At 52.0% G+C, this 22,035-nt stretch overlaps 1 protein-coding gene across 2 annotated transcripts; it reads right to left on the reverse strand.

Annotated features, from left to right (window-relative positions):
* Window positions 1-1,554: 1,554 nt before the first annotated feature.
* On the reverse strand, window positions 1,555-21,828 carry spg11 (SPG11 vesicle trafficking associated, spatacsin). 2 transcript variants are annotated; one of them, XM_048973435.1, is made up of 40 exons: window positions 21,311-21,828; window positions 20,717-20,904; window positions 20,405-20,632; window positions 19,728-19,926; window positions 19,408-19,545; window positions 18,706-19,085; window positions 18,348-18,493; window positions 18,116-18,248; window positions 17,508-17,663; window positions 17,130-17,326; window positions 16,587-16,763; window positions 16,432-16,503; window positions 16,231-16,355; window positions 14,598-14,773; window positions 13,677-13,866; window positions 13,399-13,602; window positions 13,211-13,317; window positions 12,993-13,138; window positions 12,171-12,335; window positions 11,462-11,528; window positions 11,078-11,240; window positions 10,473-10,678; window positions 10,057-10,165; window positions 9,207-9,366; window positions 8,467-8,727; window positions 7,753-7,953; window positions 7,556-7,663; window positions 6,909-7,074; window positions 6,423-6,637; window positions 5,337-6,069; window positions 5,103-5,248; window positions 4,824-5,025; window positions 4,146-4,283; window positions 3,775-3,908; window positions 3,579-3,686; window positions 3,332-3,500; window positions 3,078-3,154; window positions 2,426-2,581; window positions 2,019-2,170; window positions 1,555-1,867 (listed from the first exon to the last, which is right to left on the reverse strand). In XM_048973435.1, the coding sequence occupies exons 1-40, from the start codon at window positions 21,523-21,525 to the stop codon at window positions 1,687-1,689; spliced, it is 7,194 nt and encodes a 2,397-aa protein (XP_048829392.1). In that variant the 5' UTR covers window positions 21,526-21,828; the 3' UTR covers window positions 1,555-1,686. The 2 variants fall into 2 exon arrangements, with proteins under 2 accessions (XP_048829392.1, XP_048829391.1); XM_048973434.1 differs by having other exon boundaries at window positions 3,332-3,686.
* Between the last annotated feature and the right edge of the window lie 207 nt (window positions 21,829-22,035).

Raw genomic sequence — 22,035 nt, forward strand, 5'->3', positions numbered from 1 at the left:
CAATAATCTGTTATTGGGACATAGTAAGAAACGCATTGGGTTAGGCTGCCATGCAGGGATTAAACAAGGGGGACTTTGCGGACAGCAGAAACCTTCCTGGCACAACATGAAAACGACTGGAGTCTGTTAAACTGATTTATTGCAACAGATTCGAGTAGAAAGTAAAATTAATTTACAGTCAGTGTTGGAAACATGACAGGAACATGCCCAAAGTCAGGTGTATTTGGGGGTGGACAGTAAATCAGTTGCAAGCTCTCAGGAGGACATTTACCGTAAACTGCGCTTGCCAGTATGTGGATCGTATTACAGGGCTGGATATGGGGCCAGGGGGCAGAAAGCGGCAGCTGCTGTATGGCGTCACCAAACATCACTGCGCACAGTCAGTGTGTGAAACAGCGACACGAGAATTTCCCATATGCATACAGCTATTGGTTGATGTAAACGGGGCCCTTAATGTTTGAGTAAAAACATAAACAAATAACTGCGATGGAGGGGTAAATTTGCATTATTAATTCACGTTACAGCATCCTACACAGAGACGCAAATGAAGACTTTTTTATGATATTATAACAAAAGGGTTTTGTTCTTTTTGGTTAAATTCGGGGGGAAGAGAGTGTTTGAAAACAGACGTAGCTGAGTGGTAATTCCGATAAGAGCATGTTGCTTTACTTATTGCTCCCCGCACACCTCTGTGCGTTACATTAGTGCATTTATGGTGAAATAATAATTTAAGGAAAGAAAAAAAAGCAGAATGAGCTAATAAATCCTATAGCTGGTTTAGACCATGAGTCTACATGACAACAAATAAATCACTGGGCATCGCTTCTTTGTCCAAGGTCTCTCCTGAAACCGGCGCAGTGCATCCCAGCTTCAGTGCACGTACCGAGTTCCCGTCCACTGGAGAAGCCGTCTCAGATCGCTGCTCTATGGACAGGCTTCGTTTTTTTGCTTACAGGTCGTCTGTTACCTTTGTGTTCCTCTTGTAACATGCAAAACGCTCATTAGTTTTAAAAATATATTATAAATCACAGGGCAACCAATAGCATGGTAATTAAGGACTTACACTTGTAGTCAATAAATACGTCACCCATGTTCTGTGCCCACAGTAACTGACAAGTAAGATAGACTAGGTACGCAATACTGCTCTCGACTGCTTATCTTATGCAGGGTCACAGGGGCCTGGAGAATAACTATACAGCATAAAGGGACTAATATTGCATCAAAGTACCATCCATCCGTCTATAATCATGTTAAGGAAAAGGCCATCTCCGGACCTGCTCTCGCTAACCACGTTAACGATAAGGTCATTTCCAGACCCGTTCTAAAGGATCTGAAGTGTTAACTGACTGCAGCAGTTAGGACATCAAACCTGTTCTTGAGGGCATTTTCAGAGGTATTCAGTTTGCGAAGACTGAAGTCCCCATAATGTTTCAGAGATAAAAAAGGGAAATTTATTCCCTAGTTTTAGAGAAAAGGGATTTACAACCTGCACAAAAAATACAGACACAGAATACAGCTTATTCAGGGGGTTTTAAATAATTGAGGACAAATAAGGCAAATTATGGTGGATTTATTCTGTAACAGTTACAAATCAGAGTCTGTGCGGTTATTTAACATGGTTTCTCCATAAATGATCAGCAGGACTTTGTGACAGTTTCTCTGGTCATGTGACTGATCCCGATACGGTCAACTGGCCAAGCGGTCATTCAAGTAGCTGCTAGTGTTGGACTTCTGGAGCAGCAAATTGGCCACATCGAAGAACTTGTGCTCGTAGGCCAACTTGTAGTAGGTGTAGATGTCCTCACAATGCTCCAGCAGCTTCTTCAGGTTCTGGCTGACCTCAGTTGGAGACTTGGAATGGGAGACCCTGCAGGAGGAAGGGGCACAATCTTAGGACTCAATTTAAAAACGACACATTCAGCCCTGGGTTCCATGCCCACAAGACACCCCTGCCTTTACTGAGGCCTTTGGAGGCCTGGAACCACGTGACCCTAGAACACCCAATCGGACAGACGTACTTCTTAGATATCTCCTCAAAGAGACTGGCCTGCAGCTGCTGGTGGCGCTTGAACTCTTCCAGGTAGGCGAAGTCTCCCTTGAGCACAACCTTCTGGTACAGAACCTCGGCCCAGTCTGAAGCGAAGTCATAGGCCTCAGCAAGTACAAAGGCCTAGCAGGGGGAAAAAACGGCACTGATCTCCACAACATGAGCAAAAGTGTACATGCATGACACATGAATGACACACGACACACACATGGCGTACACATGACACACGAATGGCGCACACATGACACACACGACGCACATACAACGCACGAATGGTGCACACGACACACACGATGTACACATGACACACGAATGGCGCACACATGACACACACACGACACACGAATGACACACGACACACGAATGAGGCGGAGGTACCTGGTAGCAGCGGGGCAGAGCCACAATGGCACCCGGCAGCTCGGAGGTCCGCAGGTTGATGACCTGCTGCTCTTGGCCTTGATTCAGGATGTGCAGCTGCAGCGTCACCAGCTTGGCAAGTTTCACACATCGGACGCCCTGGCGCACACACGAATCCTGCGCCGGGACGGACGGGCACAGTGACGCACACGCAAGCAAGCACAGACACACGCTTACTGTCAAACAAACCAGCTAGAGCAGATAGGTCCTCAATCATCTCAAATGCTGAATCGGTAGCTGTGTTGCCATTAAAGTTTTGAACAAATCGTATGTGAATTCTCTACAAGCCTACAAAGTAAAATTGCAAATAGGGTGCCATGTGAAGAATATTTGCCATTTATCATCCTGCAAGATTAAGGTTCATGTCTCACACATCAATGTGGAGTGGGCTTTCCACTGGTTAGTAGCCCGAGAAGAACTAATTATCGCGTCCTACACATCCATTCATTCACAAATTCTGTTTCCAATTAATTTTTGCCACCAAAACCACCCCAAGGGAACAAATATTATAGAACAGCTTTTATGAGGGTTTTTTCAGAGTCTGACTGTTTCCATTAATGGTTTTTGCAGCTTGCGTTTTCAAAATGTGAGAGATCTAGGTTGACGGGGGTACCTTGGAGTAGCTCTCAGCTGCATCCTTCAGGAGAGTCAGTACCTTCACCAGGGCACTCTTAAGCTCCGGGGTCACCGCTGTGTCGAGAAGAAAAAACCTCACTGAAGTTCTTCCTCTCAAAGCTCTTTCAGCATCAAGCCAGGGAGCACCAGGGCCCTCAAACCGGCGGAAAAGGGTCCCTCAAGCCTTCTCTACTTTTTGGCCCTCAGAAGCCAGGAGGCACATGTGTTCTATAAGTCAGAAGGACTCCTCACCCCAGGGCTGGGACTCGATGAGTTTGAGCTGTGTGCGGGCGGCTGCCTCGTGGTTCTCCCCGATCTCCCGCCGCATGCTGAAACAGAGCGCCACCATGTTGTGCTTCTCACTGTCCCCGGGCAGGCAGCGCCGCAGGTAATCCAGCAGGGCCGTCTTCAGCATGCTGTTCTGGAAGGAGGGCGGGGTGCACATGCTTTGCTGGCCTCTGGTCGGCACCGCCCCCCAAACAGAACCCCGCCCACTTACTGACTCCTCCTTTTTCCTGAGCAGCATTTCGAAGCGGTGGTTCTGGTTCAACAGATCGAAGACGTAAGTCATCTCGTTGTACCTTCCGATGCCGGTCAGGAGGCGAACCTGGGCACAGGGACACACAGAATGTCCGTGGACGGGTGATGATGGTACGGGGAAGGGGGGTGGGGGACTCAGAAGGGGTGGGGCTCACCAGCAGGCTGTAGCGGTCGTTGTGGGCCAGGTGGGCGTGGCTAAGGTGCCGGGCGGCCTGGAGGACTCGCACGATACCTTCCATGTTACAGGTGATGCTGAAGCAGTCGTGGGCGAGGATGAGCAACTCCACGGCTGTGGGGAAGGATAACGAATGCTGGAATCGCAGTCGCAAAATCTTCAGGGTCGTCCAGGGCGCGGACTGGACTGGACTGGACTGGACTGGCTACAGCTCCCCAGACAGCCCTCTGCTCCAGAACAAGCCTAACCCCACCTAAGTATCGTCTCTGGAGTTTCTCACCCAGTGAGTGCCAGCCGTATTTTTCAGCCACTGCATGTAGCACAAAAAAAAAAAAAAAAACACACACTCACTGCACGCCAGCTCCCCCAGTGGCATGGAGGGGATGTGGTCCAGCAGCATGGTGCCCACGAGGTTGGGGTCTCCACACAGCCTGGCCAGCTGCAGGAAGGCCTCCCTTCCCTCATTGGGGCTGTAGATCTGCTTCTCTCCTGCACAAACACGTTTGTTCTTGAAAGCATTTTTCGCCAGCCTGAGTGCACAGCGAACGAACCAGCTTAGGTCCAGAAAGTAAAAACCCAGACCAAGATTTAGTTTCAACCAACCAGCTGAGTCTCTGTAACTGTCACTCTTTACACTCAACTCACTGGTTGAAACAAAATCTTAGTTTGGATTTCTACTTTCTGGACTTGAACTATCCACTTCTATGAACATCACCTCTCAGAATCAGCCCCTTAAGCGTTTTTCAGTGGTCTAGCCATGGATGCAGTTGAATTGTGTCACAATGTCACCCGACACACCTAAGGTATGCTCATGTGGGGCAGCATATGACTCAGTGGGCCAGGCCTCTGTGTCTGTGATCACAAGGTTGCCGGTTCGAGCACGGCCTCGCCATGTCTGGAGGTCCTTGAATAAGACCCTTAACTCCTGACCGCTGCCCTTCACTGGCAACCTTGCTCTCACCTACAGAGAACAAGTTGGCGGTTCTTATTTTTTATTGTTTCGATGTAAATAAACAGGTGGGGTCTCACCACTTCCGACATCCTCTGAGGCCAGCAGACCCTGAATGACGGCCTTGGAGACCAGCTCTGCCACCACCTCGGCTCCCAGACCCTGCACGGCAATGAAGGCCTGGGCCTTCTTGTAGCGGTCTGGCTGCTGGGACAGCAGGACCTTGCAGAGCACCGACTGCGGCTCCTCGGCCGATATCTGGCTGTAGGGGACCTTCAGCTCCTGGGGCAAAGCACAGGCCGGTCACTGAAGGCGGAGGGAACAGAGCCAGGCTAAGGGAGACAGGGCAGGACGCGCACCTTGGATAGCTCGTACAGGCTGAGGACTTGCTTGCAGTAGCTCTTTCCATGGAGGCATTCGTCGGCGATCTTCTGGAGCTGCATGGACATGTGGTCCTCAGGCTGGGACACGACCACGAAGGAGCACAGGCTGCTGAAGCTGGATGCTGCAGGAGAAGTAGTAAGAGCCGTATGAAACCAGCGAGTCAATCACGCGGCGACGATAAGAGATGGGGGGGAAGCGAGGGCACTGACAGCTGGCGAAGCTCCTCTTGGGGCCGCCGATGGCATCTGGGGAATCAGATGTGGGAGGCGGCTCCGGGAGAGGCGGGCCCTCCCCGCTGGCGAGGCAGCGGCATCGCAACACCAAGGCCACGTCGTGCTGGTAGTAGCCAAAGTACCGGCACACACGGCTCGCCTCGTTGATGCTGCCCTCATCCAGAAGCCGTCCCACCAATGCAGCCAAAGCGGTCCGGCCCTCTGGCCCCAGGCGGGGCCCCGGGCTCTCGGCCAAGGGCAGGCCCTCAGGATCAAGGTTCTCAGGCCGGTTCAGGGCCGGTGCCTTGGAGAAGGAGAACTCCCTGATGACATCTTCGAAGGAGCCATCGCCTGCAGCCGTGACAGGCAGCGCGAACAGGCTCTCCTGCTCCATGGTGGTCACCATCTCCTGCTGCCGTACGCGGCACTCCCACATCTGCCTCTCCAGTGCCTGCAGCTCCTCCAAGGGCGCGGGCTCCTGCCGGCACAGCCAGTGACCTGCCAGGGCCAGGAGCAGCAGCCTCTCTTGGACGCAATGCAGCTCCTCGTCCGCCGGGCTCTGCGGTGCTGGCTGCGAGGACCGGGCCTGGTCCTGGAAGAAGGCAGAGGCCACCTGTTCCCCCATGGTGCTGCTGCTGAACTGCTCATGGCATCTCCTCCAGAAGGCGATCCTCGTCTCCTTTCTGGACCACTGTCGTTTCGTCTTCAGGTTCTGCAGTTCCTGCAGCAGCTTCATGGCCCAGGATGGAGAAAGAAGATCTCAATTAATGTTCTAGAAATTTATGGTAGAACATCCTTATCACTGTAGTTGGGTGTTGGGTCACTAAGGCTCCCAGGAGTGGAGGTACTGGTTAGGATTTCTGCTTCCTCTCCTCTACTCCCACCCGCAAATAAGTACAGTCACAGCAGAATTATGAAATTCCAGGACTAAACCTAAACCACTAGTTCTCTAAACTACACTCAGCTGATAAAGGCTGTTGAGACACTCAGGACTTACAACTAAATACCTGCTTGAGCAATACAAGCCTAAGAGTTATCTATGCCCGCCACCCCCCACAACCAAACAAGGGCCAAAGACTGCACCTCACTGACGAGCAGGCTGTCGATGGGCAAGTCGGCCAGCTCAGACACCCTCCTGGCCTGCGAGAAGAGCCCGTATGCCTGCAGCTGCTCCACCAAGCGCAGGCACTCCCCCTGCAGGGCATCGGGAGAATAGTCCTCCAGCAGGGTCTGGCTGAGGGGCACAGGTGTGTCCAGCAGGGTGTCACTGAGGAGACTGAGCTTCTTGAAGTCTGGACCTGTGGGCAGAGGTCTGATTCACGTGCTGTGCTCAGGTCTCCAGCAGAAACCGTAGGAAGCTGGGTAAAGCACAGCATCCCAGTGTTCTGGGTCCATCTGAACTTTGTGGGAAAAGCAGTAGAGTCCACTCAAATATTCAGATCGATTCAAAGTAACTTTTAGAGTAGGGCCCTTGCATGCTGTACACCTGTAAAATCCCCGCTTGTGACTCACAGAGGGGAAAAGTCCCCAGCCCCCTGGTGGTGGAAGCCCGGCACTGCAGGTCCTTACCGTTGGATTTGAGCAGGTGGTCGACGTCGGCCAGCAGGTGGAGCAGCTGGTGCAGCTCATAGCGGGTGGAGCTCTGCTGCAACATGGAGAGCAGCAGCACGGAGGCCTGGCTCTCGGACCACTGCGTGGGGATGCCGCCGGGGGGCTGCGTGTGACTTCCCTTCAGCTGCACGGGGTGGGGGGAAACAAGAGGCGACCACACTCAACCAGATTCAACCAGATTCAGCTTCGTTTATGTGAAGCCACAAGCCTCAAAAAGCACCAGAGGTGGAGTACTCTGTGACTGTGAACTGGTTGGTTGAAATCAAAATCTCGGTCTGGATTTGTACTCTCTGGACCGGAAATCTCCACCTCTAAAAAGCACAAATAAAAGTCGAGGGGGTCTCATGGGAGCCCAGACGCAAAACCTCACTCCTTAATTGGTCCATTACTCAGGTTTTATTAAGTCCTTATTTAATTAACAGATAAAGAAAAATCCTGGGAAGGGAAAAATAAATCCAGTGGCAGGGCAGCTGTTTATGGAGGAGAACGTCAGTGATCATCTACCTCCCTAGGATGAGCGGCTGGTCTGCTTTCATATCCTCCCCAACCCTCTGCTGGGCCGTTACGAAGGCGTGACCCTCTGCTCCGGGCCAGTCTGTACTCACGTTCATGAGGCATTTCTGGAACTCCAGAAGCTTCTGCTTGGCCACCTGGTAGTTCTTGCAGTCACAGCACATCTCATACATCTGCAGCATGTGGCCCAGAGGACAGTCCTGGGGGGAGGAAGCGACTGGGGTACATAAAGGCCCGTGCTGCCCGCCCTGCCACCCCCACCACCTCAAGGGTACACGCCAGGAGATACCTTCTGGAAAAGTTGGAAGCCGCGGATGAGGGGCCGGACCTTGCGGTTCCGCAGCAGGGTCCTCCAGATCATGGAAAGGTCGTGGAGGCCCCAGCTGTGGTGCCTGACGCTCTCTCGGAGGTGAGCGGTGGCCTGGCGGGCGATGCCATCATCCACGGAGGTCAGGATCCACACGCACAGGCAGTGGATCAAGTCAGCATCCTGGGGGCGGGGTGGGGCAGCAGCGCATGCATGCATGTGCTCAGTGTGAACACCGTCAGAACTTCGCAGGCCATCAAAGCCAGTTTCTCAGAAGCTCAGAGCCTCTCCATCGAAAGCCACTCACCAGCTGCGATGATGTTAACTTACACTGATAAAACACCAAATGATGACAAGGATAACAAAAATGTATTTACTGGCAATTTTGTAGTTAGAGATGGGACATAACCAAATAAGGTTATATGTAGTGCTTATAATTTCACTTATCGATAACATGCCTCTACTTCCTGAAAAGGTTCACGCTTAAAAAATGGGTAACGCCACATACGATTCAGTTCAATTCATTTGTTTGTATATTGTAACTTTATTTGTATAGTGCACTTTCAAATGACACTGTCTTAAAGTGCATTACATTATCCCTGCTCAAAGCCACAACACAGTGTTCACAACCTGCATGTAAATAATGGGTAACTATGGTAACCGTGACCCCAGTAATGTGGGGGGGAGGGTATTTACCTTATGACAGGCTGCCAGCACTGCCAGAAGGGGGCAGTGCAGCCGCAGTCCCTCAGACAGCAGGTGGCGCCAGGGGCTGCGCTGCTCTCGGCTCCGGAGCAGCACCTGGAAGAGCTCGGGGGGGCACTCGGCAGGGGGCTCAGGCTCCGCCCCTCCCTGGCAGTCGTCCTGATCCGGCTTCAGCGACGGCTGTAGGTGCTGGAAGGCCAGTGAGAGGTGGGCCTGCAGGGTGGGGTCAAACTGGGCCACCAGTGCACGAACCTGCCAAACAGGGGCAGAGGGGAGAGCTGTACCAACCAGAACACATGTAGCTGTACCACCCTAACCCTTAACCCTGTACCCAGAGCCCTAACCTGGGGGGCTTGGGTACACCCTGGACAGGATGCCAGTTAATCATAGGGTACACACACACGCACACATAAGCACACACTCTTCCTCTATGGGAAATTTAATGATGCCAATCAGGAAAATGGCATGTCAGGGGTCTGCAGTAGGAAACCAGAGAACTTGGAGGAAGCGTGCGTGACATGGGGAGAATACGTCAACACCACACACATGTAAGCCCCAGAAGCTGGAGGTGGGAGGCACTCTGTCGCCCTCTGCTGGAACAGAACTGAACTGCGGTCGTACCACTCGGCATCTTATGCTGCGTCAAAGTACCATGAAGAACTTTGAGTCCCTTCGATTCCTTTGGCTTCAGCTGCCTGACTGTTTAAGGGAGAGCATGATGGTGTACAGACCTGCTGGGGGGGGTAGCCGTGAAGCTGTATGAAGACCAGAAAATTTAGCCACTGGGCATCAGCAGCACAGTCACTCAGGAAGGCGGGGGTCAGCGGGAGGTGGTGCAGCTGGCAGAACTGGACCGCTAGGGCCCATTCTTTTCCAGCCTCATACGACGACCTGTGTGCACACAGAGACTGCATGAGGTACGTCCACCTGGCCCTCTCCCTGCACCCTGCTTCACCCTTAACACGCCTGGGTGTCCTCTCCCCTCACCCTCCTTCAGCCTTAACACGCCTGGGTATCCTCTCCCCTCACCCTCCTTCACCCTTAACACGCCTGGGTATCCTCTCCCCTCACCCTCCTTCACCCTTAACACGCCTGGGTATCCTCTCCCCTCACCCTCCTTCACCCTTAACATGCCTGGGTTTCCTCTCCCCTCACCCTCCTTCACCCTTAACATGCCTGGGTTTCCTCTCCCCTCACCCTCCTTCACCCTTAACATGCCTGGGTATCCTCTCCCTTCACCCTCCTTCACCCTTAACATGCCTGGGTTTCCTCTCCCCTCACCCTCCTTCACCCTTAACACGCCTGGGTTTCCTCTCCCCTCACCCACCTTCAGCCTTAACACGCCTGGGTATCCTCTCCCTTCACCCTCCTTCACCCTTAACATGCCTGGGTATCCTCTCCCCTCACCCTCCTTCACCCTTAACACGCCTGGGTATCCTCTCCCTTCACCCTCCTTCACCCTTAACACGCCTGGGTTTCCTCTCCCCTCACCCTCCTTCACCCTTAACACGCCTGGGTGTCCTCTCCCCTCACCCTCCTTCACCCTTAACATGCCTGGGTATCCTCTCCCCTCACACCCACCTCCCAAGGCTCTTCCTCTCCACACTGTCCCTCACTGCAGCCTCCAGGTGAACTAGCAGCTGTTGCGCCGACTCCCCCTCACGCTCCTGCAGACCCCTGGCCCTGTCCACTGGGAACATGGGGACACGCAGCCTTTTACCGTCACTATCAGCAGTGAAGAAAAAGACTCTAATCTGTTTATTTTGTCCTTATCATGTGGAGAAAGAAAGAGATGAATTCTGAAATGATTTGACACAGAAAATGTGCATATTATCCTGGGTCACCATCACAGCAAATAAAAGATAAACAAGGAATCGCAACTGAGGCACATCTCTAGGTACAAACATATTAGCTTTGGATTATCGAACGCGAGATAAGATGCCAGACGCAGAAGCAAACGAAGGTCCTCTTCCCGGTACAGCGTGCCTGTCCCTCACCTAGCGAGCCCCTGACGGCCCCGTTTGCCTTCTCCTGACCCTGGCTCTGGCAGCGCAGCACCAGGCTGAGGGCGGCCACGTCCACACGCAGCTTCAGGCTGCTGACACCCAGCATCTCGCAGAAGCAGGCGCAGGCAGAGGCAACCGGCGGCGCGTGGAAATGCCGCAGGGCCAGAGCGTAGGCCTGCTGCGCGCCGATCGCCACCCTGTCACACACACAGACAGATCAAAGAGAAGCAATATCACATGCACACGCACAGACAGACAAGCCTCCCTTTCATTCCAAATTCCCCGTTCCATTAACACATAAAATGCACCTTCTACACCTGCATTCGAGAATGGTGGCTCGGATTAATCGATTAATTTAATTTCATTCAGCATGGTCTACTCACTAATCAGCTTTCCAAAAAGTTCAGTTCTGTTACCACAATCCAGTTTTCCACTGTAACGTTTTTCTAGAGCAATCCAAAATTTTCTTTTGTCGGTTTTCCAGCCATTGTTAAAGCCACAATGAGCTTTGGACCTGGACCTTAGGGCTCGAGCTGTTCTCCACAAACCGAAGCGGTGATGGAGCAAAGCGGGACGGGGCCCAATCTGCCACTCACTGCAGCTGGGGGTCACCGGAAGCGGCTAGCTGCTGTAGCAGGAAGGTGCCGAACGCAGAGGCCGGCCGCCCGTGCCGTAGATAGTACAGGAAGTCCAGGCGCTCCACCAGGGCATGCTGGGCCACCAGCTGTGGGCTGGAGAAGTGCGGCAGCTCCAAGGCATCTACAGGACAGAGAATGGACCGCGCCGGCCTGTAAACACAGCGCCCTCTATGTGCAGGCTCCCAGTAACCACCATCTGTCCTCCAGTAACACCCGGCTCCTCCCTGCGGGGTCGCATCTGCCCCGCCCAACGCACGCCTCCCCCCCACTCCCCCTACATGGCTCCCTGCACCCCTGGACACAGAGTTTAAAGGGGTCCAGGGCCAGGTGAAGATGACCTACCGCCGTTGCCTAGCGTGTTGGCTGACTGCCAGTGGAACAGTCTGGAAGGATCCAAGGGGTGCAGGGACTGAAAGACAGAGTACAGGCATTGAGGGGGCACTCCAGAGAAGGGCAGTCCTGCCCCACCCCACCCCACCAGGTGCGCCTTGTGCTAGGTCGGCACGCTTCCTCCCATACCCCGGAGCCACCACTTGGATTATATCAATGCTACGCTACGCTAGTGCAAAGCATCCAGGGCAGCCTGTATGCTTTATTAATCACCATGATAAAAAATTAGCTGAACAAAACAGAGCAGTGAGGGGGGGGCAGGCATCTCATTACCTAAGAGCCCCTAAATGCTCACAGCTTGAAGCTGACAGGACTGGGCCCCCCAGGGAAACATACTGTTGGTCCACAGGGATCCGACACCCCATACTGTTGGCTTAATTAATGCTGTGTCTGTGTCCATTTGCAGAAGTTCGGCATCTTCCCTGAGAATCGGCGAGGCCTTCAGAACAGTGAGACTCACAGCTCCTACGGGTTTCTCTACCAGGCACCACAGGGGGGCAGGGCAGGCTGGCCCACTCACTCTTAAGCTTGTCCCCCCCCCACAGAACTAAAAATGGACAGACTCTGCTTCCCCTGCCAACATTTCAAAGCTGGAACCAAGCTATACCTGTGTGTGTGTGTGTGTGTGTGTGTGTGTGTGTGTGTGTTTACGAGGCCATACCTGCATGAGCTGGTACAGAGTGATATCAGATGGGGGGGTTCCCCGCAGGCCGCTGGGGGGGAACAGGGCTGACTTCAGCTTAGGGTATGGGGTCAGCGCCATCTTCAGTAGCTGGAGGTCCACCTTCCCTGGAGAGTCACCTGAGCCCCGCCCCGCGCTCACTACCTGTTGGGGGGGGGGGGGGGCAGCATCCTCACATAGGCATTACTGAAAAGGCACTCACAGGCTGACACCCACAACTCCGCCCAGCTCTAACTCCGCCCAGCTCTAACTCCGCCCAGCTCTAACTCCGCCCAGCTCTAACTCCGCCCAGCTCTAACTCCGCCCAGCTCTAACTCCGCCCAGCTCTAACTCCGCCCAGCTCTAACTCCGCCCAGCTCTAACTCGCTCCACTGGTCAGGTTTGTGAAAAAAGGGGCCTGTTAGTCCAGCGTTAAAATCGTACAGACGTGGCCAAAATTGACTGGCAGCCAATGGTACTCAACTTTATCCATGCCATTTTCATATGTTCGATTCTTAAATATAAAATCTTAATTCATCAAGAGCAAAAATGTTTGCCTAATGGAATAAAGGATGGCGGATACCAATCACTTTTGTCAGTTTCAACTTTTTCATGAAAAATTACAATTCTTTTTTAAAATGTGGAAGAAGGCCAGTACTTATTTGTATTCATCAGATGTTTAAATGGCTCTATATACTGTCGATATGTTTACAAATATGCATACAAATAAAAGGTTAACAAATCCAGGGCTTCAGAGCTTAAGGACTCACTACCAGTGGAAGAGACCCCCTAGTGGCTGCCCTCAGTTACTGATCTGCTCACCTGGTCAATGCCCCCAGGGGCAAACATGATGGTGGAGAGTGCAAGGAGGCTGTGGCCCTCCAGGAGCATGCTGCTGACACTAGCCGGGCTGCCAGGGGTCAGGATCTGCGCGTTGGTCAGGCTGGCCTGGAACACGGCCTCAGGGTCTGGAAAGAGGATCCAGTCATCATGGCAACTCGCCTTCTCTTTGCAGGGCAAGTCAAATGCTTCTCACCTACCTTTCAGGTTTCTGGTGATCACCTGCACCTTCACCATCATCTCATACCAGGGGTATGCCTCATACAGGCTGGCATCTGCCAGGGCTGCACAGTTTTCTGGAGTCAAGCTAATGAAAGAGCAATTCTGGGGATCAGAAAAAGTGCACAGGAGCAATACACCTAACTGACCAGAAGGGGGCGGTTCTCACCGGTAATGCTGCGTGTAGCTGTACAGCAGGTATCTCAGGCCGTTCTCCAGGCAATGCCTGATGAAGCAAGCATGGAAGTCAAGGCCCTGGGGGGAGCAGAAGTGCGGCACTGGGGAGTGGTCTTGCATCACGCCGCCTGCCTGACCAAGGCGCCACAGCAGCTGCTCAAAGTCCAACAGTTCAGCCTGGGTGAAGATTCCCTTCCTGGGGGGGGGGGGGGGGGGAATCAGGGCAGATGTAGAGCAGCAGGGACTAAGGGGGTGGGGGAACTGACTTACCTGGCCAGCATGTCCAGCACCTCGTCCCGCAGGTACCCGCTGCACGCTGTGTGCTCGTTCACGACGTCAGCAGTGAGTGCCGGCCATTCATCCGCCTCTGGGAGGCGCTGCAGCCAGCGTGTGATCCGTTCCCGGTCGTGGAGAGAGGTCAGGTAGAGCCACAGAACCGCAGGGTCACAGGAGCTCAGGGCTGTTAACACACACACACACACACACACACACACACACAGACACACACACACAGACATAAACACAACAGTTCACAGCGTTTGTTGCAGTGGTGTCACTGTCTGCCCTCTCAGCAGGTCTCTAACCCCCACTTGCTCCAGGGACTGGTTGACCCTGCGGTCTCAAATATCAGTCACTCTGGATAAAAGTGTCTGCCAAGCATAATGTAAAATGAGTTAAATGCTTAATGTCTTGTTAGGAAAAAAAAATAATAAAAGCTGTTCTATAAAAAGGTCTGTAAGTATCCTAGTGTCACCTGAGTTGAAATATGTGTTTTTATATCTAGTGTGTTTCCACCTGTTACAGTAAGAGTCATGCTTAACAGAGGTTAACTGCAGTTAGTCATGCGATGGGTCATGTGACTTGTACTCCAGGTTAAATGCCTTTAAAGGGCCGGTGCGTGCGCGGGTTTTCACTGCAACTCCCTAATTAGAAGACTAATTAGAGAACTGACTGACTGAATTAGAGACTGGCTGAAGAGTCCTCACACCTGGGTTTGAACAGCTGACCTGAAGGTTATCCCAAAAACCCGCATACACACCGGCCCTTTGCGGATAAGATTGCCCGCTTCCTTAAGATCTGCATTCCTTCCCACATTTCAGTACCGTGATACTGACATCAGTCTACCCACAAGTCCTTGCTGCGGGAAATAAAACACCCAAGTCATCTTCCCCTTCAGCGGCCTGCGCTCACCGTGGTCCTGCACTCGTGACATCAGGATGGATCGCCGCGTGTTCTGGTCCCAGTGCCTCACCCAGTCCATCCTGACAGAGGTCCAGAGAGCCTGGGAGGCCCGTGGATCTGGCGCCCCGCCCAGCGCCTCCAGCAGCCGCCTGGACTCTGGGCCGATCTGCTCCATCTGGAGAGCGCTGAGCATGGAGAGTCGACTTGACATACAGGACGCAGACAGCAGCACTGGGGGAAGCATGCGATTCGGCGGGCTAAGCCTCTGTGACTGGGAGGTCACCATTTTGAGCCTGGCCTCAGCCGAACAGTCACATGTCTGTGGGCCCCTGAGTAAGGCCCTTAACCCCCAGCCCCATTGGCACCATGGCAGGTAGCTACCCTTCACTGCCAAGCTTGCTCACACCTACATATGTGTCCGAGTGTCATGGAGAGCAAGATGGTGAAATGCAAACTTCCCTAAGGGGATCAATAAAGTCTAAAGTAAATTATTATTTACGCTGGTCAAAAAAGTTAAGGAACACTTTTTAGTCAGAGTATTGCATCAAGTCAATTAAACTTCTGGGATATTGATCTGGTCAGTTAAGTAGCAGACGGGGTTATTAAACAGTTTCATCTGCCTTGGTGTTAATGAGATTAACAACGGGCGCACTAGATGGGCAACAAAGAGATGATCCCCAACACAGGCATGGTTTAACGCAGGGGTGTCAAACCCCATTCCTGGGGGGCAGGAGCCCTGTGTAGCTTAGCTCTTTCCCTGTTCCACCACAAATTATTCAGCTTCAGAGCTGCGTGGTAATTAGCACAAGGAGTTAAATCAGGACAACAGCACCTTGACTGCCATTAGGTATCAGAATTAAATCGTTGGGCCCACTGTCATACCCTACGCTACTACAGTGGGTCCTCGGTTCCTCTTGGTGCAAGACAATGCTGGGCCTCATGTGGCGAGAGTATGCAGGAAGTTCCTGGACAATGAAGGAATCGATACCATTGACTGGCCACCTCGCTCGACTGACCTAAATCCAACAGAACACCTCTGGGACATTATGCTTTGGTCCATCCGACACCGCCAGGTTGCACCTCAGACTGTCCAGGAGCTCTGTCATGCCCTGGTCCAGATCTGGGAGAAGATCCCCCAGGACACCATCCGTTGTTTCATTAGGAGCCCGACGTTGTCAGGCATGCATACAAGCAAGTAGGTGTCATACAAACTACTGAGTACGATTTTGAGTTGCTGCAATGAAATTTCGGCAAAATGGACTCGCTTACCGCCTAATTTTTTCACTTTGATTTTCTTTTAATTCAGCCCATTGTAGGTTGATAATTTTCATTTCCAAACGATGTGGCATCCTTTAATTCCTAACACATTACCCAGTCCATACCAGTATACATATCCAGCATGATTTTTTCCCCATTGAGATCTGATGCGTTTTCCAAGTGTTCCTTTAGTTTTTTCGAGCAGTATATATTAGATAGATGTTTACTGGTCAGCTTGCTGGTTCTGGTCCTCAGAGGTCCACACAAATGTACGGTTTAAGTTTTGGCAAACGGCACCACTGCCGACGCTCCAGCCACAAGTCAAAATGCACCAGAAGATCAATTTCAAGGCAGAACAGACAGTTCAGCCACCCAGATCCCGTACCTTTTCCTCACAGAGCTTCTATAACGCGTCGCAGGCATCGAACGCAAGCCTTCCAGCTGTTTGATGAAATGCATCACCCCTTCCTCCTCATCTGACAGAAAGTCCAGCCTCCGTAACTCTTCCACCTGTGGGAGATGACCGTAGTTACAAAGGGGCGGGTAGGTGTGGTAGGAAGGTGCGGATGGTCAGGCAGATGCTCACCACGAAGTCCCTCAGCTCTCCATCGTCAGTGTGAAGGCAGACCTTCCGGAGCTGTTCTTTGACACTGAAGCCCTGCCAAAAGGGAAGTCTATCAGATCTTGTTCCAGGTAGAAATGCACAGTACAGACATTGAGGACAGTCAGGACAGGCCCTACCATGTTGCGCAGCAGACATTTGGCCTGGTCCAGATCCCGCCGCTCCAAACACTGAGAGGCCAGCCGCAGTCCCGTGGCCCTGAGCTCCGGGAGGTTTTGCTCAGCACAGTTGCGGGTCCTCAGGTATGCCTGGGCCCGTGGGATCTCGTTGGCCATCACAGCCTGCAGGACCACCTCCTGAAACAGAGAGAGGTGTTAGAAGGACCACCCACTGCAGTGGGGTGCAACAGTTTCAGAGCCCCTACATCAGTACAGCGGAAACTCAATATCACCTCCTGAGCCAATGAAGAATGAGAATCAATGAGGAACCAGTAAGAATCAATGAAGAACCAAATCAGGAGTCAAAGAAGCAATGAAGAACTACTGGGTGTCAATGAAGTGCAAATGAAATGACAGATGGTGCGACGGCCAACAACAGTAAATAAGAGTCATGGAAAACATAACCATAGATAACAATAAACACTGGATGTGACACATTAAACATGGGCCACTCTGCCTTCGTGCCGATGGGCTGCCTTATGACACCTCATTGGGAATCAGTACCTCTGTGGACAGGGAATGCCAGATCTGCTCAGGTCCAGAGTCAGGAACCACAGCCGGTCCGGCGTCAACTTCCTGTGTAGCAGGTTCCTGTGGACCAGCACCCCCTACAGGCCAGGGGAACCTCTTCATGAAGAGACGAAGGTCACAGATGTACTTGTTGAGAATCGCCAGGCACTGCTGCAGGTTCTCGTCTGGTTCTGATGACCCAGATGGGAGGAGGGAGAAAGAAGACTCAAGGAAGGTTCTGGATGGGCTCGGAGACCACATCATAAGCCAGAGTCACTCATGCCTTTCGAAAGTGGAATTTCCACAGCACAGTACATTTAACTGGAACAATGTTTCGGGAGCTTTCACACCCACTGGACACTAAAGTCTCACCTTCTGAGTCAGACAGGATCTCCTGCACACGCGTGTTAAGGAACGTCAGCGTGATGTTCAGCAGTTGCTCCGAAAACTGCTTGCTCTGGGACTCGGAGTGGGTGTCCCTGATGGCTGAGCTGAGAAGGTCTAAAGCAGGACACAGAGCCTGCACATCTGCAGAAAGAAATCACACACATCACAGAGCACGCCTGGATGGCTCACATCTAAGCCTGCTTCACTGGACCACAAAACTCAGAGAAACAGCAGGTACCTCTGCGTGTTGTGAATAGCCAACAGGCAGAGGCTAGTTTATTAGGTAAACCTAGCCAGCAGCGGCGTTTGGCACCACTCAAACATCACATGTGTTGCCCCCCCTGTTGGCCACTAACAGTCACTACACTAAATATACATATTTCTTATTTAGAACATACTGAAGCAGCATGTTCTGCTAACCAGCTAGTTAGCTACAATCTTCTGGCTCACTAGCTATTTATTTAGTTTTTGAAACACAGATACTCTCTCTGTCAGTGGTATTGTTTGCGGGTTTGTTATATGGGACATTTTTATAATAAAATGAGTAAAACACTTAGGGAGGATCAGCCCACAAAACGGAGAAATACTCATACTCTTAAGCTGGTTCAGAGTGGAGACGGTGGCTGCATGCTCTGGGAGGCCGAATCCCACACGTGGACACAGGAAGTTCTCCTTGCTCTTCAGGAAGAAGTCCACGGTGTCCAGCTGATGATTCTTCAGACCAGCCTGGGGAAAAGAGAACACATAGCAGTGGATCTCGCCTTCTGGATCTAACCAACGGCTGAGCTAACCAGCCCCAGTGCCCAAGCCCCCACCCTCCCCAACCTGCAGGGCATGGATGGGGATGGAGCAGCGGTCCCAGGCGTTGAGATGGCAGAGGGAGTCTGCCGTCCCAGCACTGCCAAACACCATCAGCCTATTGAGCAGCTCCTCTTGGGAGACTCCGAAGAGGAGCAGAGACAGGCCACTGTCTGTAACGCAAAGTGAAACATCTTAGCGTGCCGCCGATGTGCTAACAGGCTATGACACTCTAATCCAGATATAGAGAGAGTGCTAACAAAGATGTAGCACGAATGACAAATGGACCAGGTACCATTGCGTCACAAGCTAATCAGACAGTGTCTACTGCATTATGCGCTGATGTGATGGCATGCAATTGCCTTGAGCGCTGGTGACATCTCACCTTTGAGAAGCAGGCTGGCGTGCTCCCCGGCGCCCTGCCTGACTGGCACGAACCAGCCCGAGGGCCGATGGTAGGACACCCTGTGGCTCTCCAGGTCCCAGAAGGCGACGGCCGACCCTTTGCCGTCAGGGGTCGTGAAGGTCACGACAGCCGAGAACTCTGTCACGGCCAGCGCAACGGAGGCTGCCCCGTCCTCCAGCTCGAACCGCACAGTGGCGCCTCCGGCTGGCACGACACTGCGAAACAGCCCAGCTCCCACGGCTGCTTGCTGGCACTCCACGTGGGGGATGTCTTTGAACCAGGGGTGCTCTGTGTTCTGGGGCGGGGCCCCTGGAGTACGAGCCTTGTTGTCTAGAATCGCCAGCTGAGCCTCCCAGGAGCTACAGAGAAGGATGACAAGAGAATATCTCTTCAGCAGATACTGTTATCCAAGAGAAAGCGGGGTCAGCTAGTCCCCGGAGCAGTTGGGCCGTAAGGGCCTTTGCTCAGGGGCCCAATGGTGACATCACTCTGCTGATCCTGGAATTTGAACCAGTGACCTAAAGATCCACACACCTCCTCCTAATTAATCAATTACATGGGACTGAAGCTCAGTATTTTGTGCTAAATGCCACCACATCTCAATCCTTGCTGGACAAGGCTCCTGGGATAGAGGGAGGGAGACGATGGGGTGCGGAAAGAGCTGGAGGGGGGGTCACTCACCGGTCTATACGAAGGGACACCCCCAGGGCGGTGACACTGTGCAGGGCACTGGAGAGTCCATCCTGGTCAAGTGCCCCCGAGGCCTGAAGTGGGAGGCGGGCGGGAGGGGAGCGGTGCAGCAGGTGCTCAGGGTGTGACCTGCAACGGGACGGATTAAGCGTTTAAGCAGACACACATATGCCAAGAAAGGAGAAAGTGTCAGGACATGGAAGAAACAGTGTGGAATGTGGAACCGCAGACTGCAGACAGAACGAAATATAACGTCAAAGTGCAAATTTTTCATCATTATCAACAACAGCGGAGGAGGTTTCTCTGCCCACCTAAAATAGTCACTCAGATCGATGGCCCAGGCACAGTCGGCACAAACCACCACCGCGGTGCTGAGATCCTGCGACACCCGGAAGACTCGGAACGAGGGGGTATCCCGGGCCAGGCCTGCCTCCCCCGGGCCCCCACCTGCTTGGCAAAGGCTGAGGTCCACGCTGGCGAGCAGAGTACCGCTGGCACAGCAGAGCACATCTGGGACACGGGGTTAAAGCCTGACACCTGAGAGCTGCAGTTTAATCACCTGGCATCCATTTATGTGTGGGGGGATGCCCCTGGCATGGAGGAAGATCCACTGATCCACTCAAAGAGATAGACAGACATAAATAAAGAAAACTAATACATTTAATTTTTTTTTTTTCAGAGGTGGAAATATCAGGTTCAGAAAGTGAAAATCCAGGCCAAGATTTTGTTTCAACCAACCAGTTGAGCACTCTTGACTGCGATTCTTTATACTCAACTGGTTGGAATTTACTTTCGGGACCTGAACTTTGCACCTCTGTTTGTTTTATATATATATATATATATATATATATATAAAAAATATAAAAACTTGATGATAGCTGGCAGTTAAGACTTCAAGTAGTGAACAGCTAGAGAATATGTGCAATGTGTGAATTATGGAATGACTTCATACACACTCCGATGTGCAGTGGCTGGCTTTCAAGGATACACAACTGTCCTGTGTCAGCCAGCATGAAGAGGAGCCCTCTGCATATCTGGAAGTCCACGCTTCGGTCCAGGGCTTCCGCAGGCAGCGCCAAGATGCACCCGGGGGCCTTCTCGGGCTCTGGGGCCCCGTCTGGCCACAACAGCTGCAGGAGGACGGCGCCATTCACCAACACACAGCAGCGTCCCTCCGTGAAGGAGAGCACCCTCAGGCTTAGCAGCTCAGAGATCCCTGCGGACACAGAGCCAAGACCCTGGGCTCATGCAGCTGCTCCATTCCTGCTGATCCTCATAGAGATAAACTCAGTGAACTCACTCTGGTCCGTCTCCTTGGCGACCTGCAGTAAGACACCCGGGGAGCAGCCGGCTGCGCAGACAGGGGGCTCGAGCTCCGTGCCCTGTACCCCCACCACATAAAGCCGGAGCTCATTCTTGGGACCCACCGTTAGCAGCTGGTGGCCGGACTGCCCAGGCACTTGAGGAGGCTCTGACTCCCACACAAAACTGTAATTACACAGGAGAGATGAGCGAAAATGAAGAGACACTGCACTCCACACTGAGGTTAAAAAGAGATTTCACATCTTTGTTTGTAAATGACATTCTTGGCTAAAAACTCCTGGCTGCTGTTTAAATTGTGCCATGAAGTTTGACCATTAAAAACAGGAATACGGTATATTACCCAGTACCTGTTGACTCGAGTATATACACCTTCACCGTCAAGTCTGTGACATCTGATAAAGTTTAAATAGGACTATGTAAAAACAATAAAAAGGAAAAGTATTTTATGACAAATGTTCCATCTTTTTTCAAGCAGTGTCAAGTACAAATTCGGTAAACGTTACCCCTCAGTTTCAACAGATTTCAACAGACTCATTACTGTGGAATAAAGGGACAGAGGGGGCTTCCTTACTCCGTGTGTGTGCCGTCAATCTTCGTCTCGGGGGGGTTGCTCTCTGATACATCGGCCAGGACGATGCGGCCGCCGCCGGTCAGGCAGCATAACAGGGAGGACCTCCTGGCCATCTCAGCCTTAACCGTGTCCCGGACATTGCGAGAAAACTGGCCGTCAGGTAGCAGTGCTACCTCCAGAGCGCTGTACTGACGTACGTCGGATTTGTTCAGCATTTTGACGCGCCGCTTTGCTTCTCAGTGCTACATTCAAACACATGTGCCTTCAGCCCATAGACACGCAGCTGCCAAAATATACTTTTCAAAGTTACATAATAACTGCCAGCGCCCATGCACTCACATAAGGATAAATTCCTACATCATTTTTGCGTCACTCCTGTCTCCTCCGAAAATAATTCTGCCTTTTTGGATTCATTGCAACATTACATTTTCTGAAGATAACAAGAAACTAGAACAAAATGTTTACTTCCCCATTATTGACTTCCTCTGTTGCAAGCGCTGGATATTTGATTGACATCAAGTTCGTACAATCAAAGTCCAGATTTTTTGGTCACGAGGTCATCGTCCTCCAATAGAAATGTTAAGACAAGACGTTGTATATATTAAGACCAGATAAATCAACCACGGTAGATTAGTGCATGAAAACTACATTAATAGAAAAAAGCGATAAATGTATAATATAAATATGCTAAGCATTCATGAATACAAATGCATATTAAAATACAA

Source organism: Brienomyrus brachyistius, chromosome 13 (assembly GCF_023856365.1).
Source record: "Brienomyrus brachyistius isolate T26 chromosome 13, BBRACH_0.4, whole genome shotgun sequence".
Taxonomy (NCBI): Eukaryota; Metazoa; Chordata; class Actinopteri; order Osteoglossiformes; family Mormyridae; genus Brienomyrus; species Brienomyrus brachyistius.

What these genes read in the sequence shown, in the direction of transcription:
- spg11 (XM_048973434.1), bottom strand. Translation starts at nt 21,525, where the DNA reads ATGCTGAACAAATCCGACGTACGTCAGTACAGCGCTCTGGAGGTAGCA. An exon ending in AGCTACACGCAGCATTACCG is followed by an intron (nt 13,318 to 13,398) that starts GTGAGAACCGCC and finishes CTCTTTCATTAG; the next exon opens with CTTGACTCCAGAAAACTGTG. An exon ending in CCCCTGGGGGCATTGACCAG is followed by an intron (nt 12,336 to 12,992) that starts GTGAGCAGATCA and finishes CCCCCCCAACAG; the next exon opens with GTAGTGAGCGCGGGGCGGGG.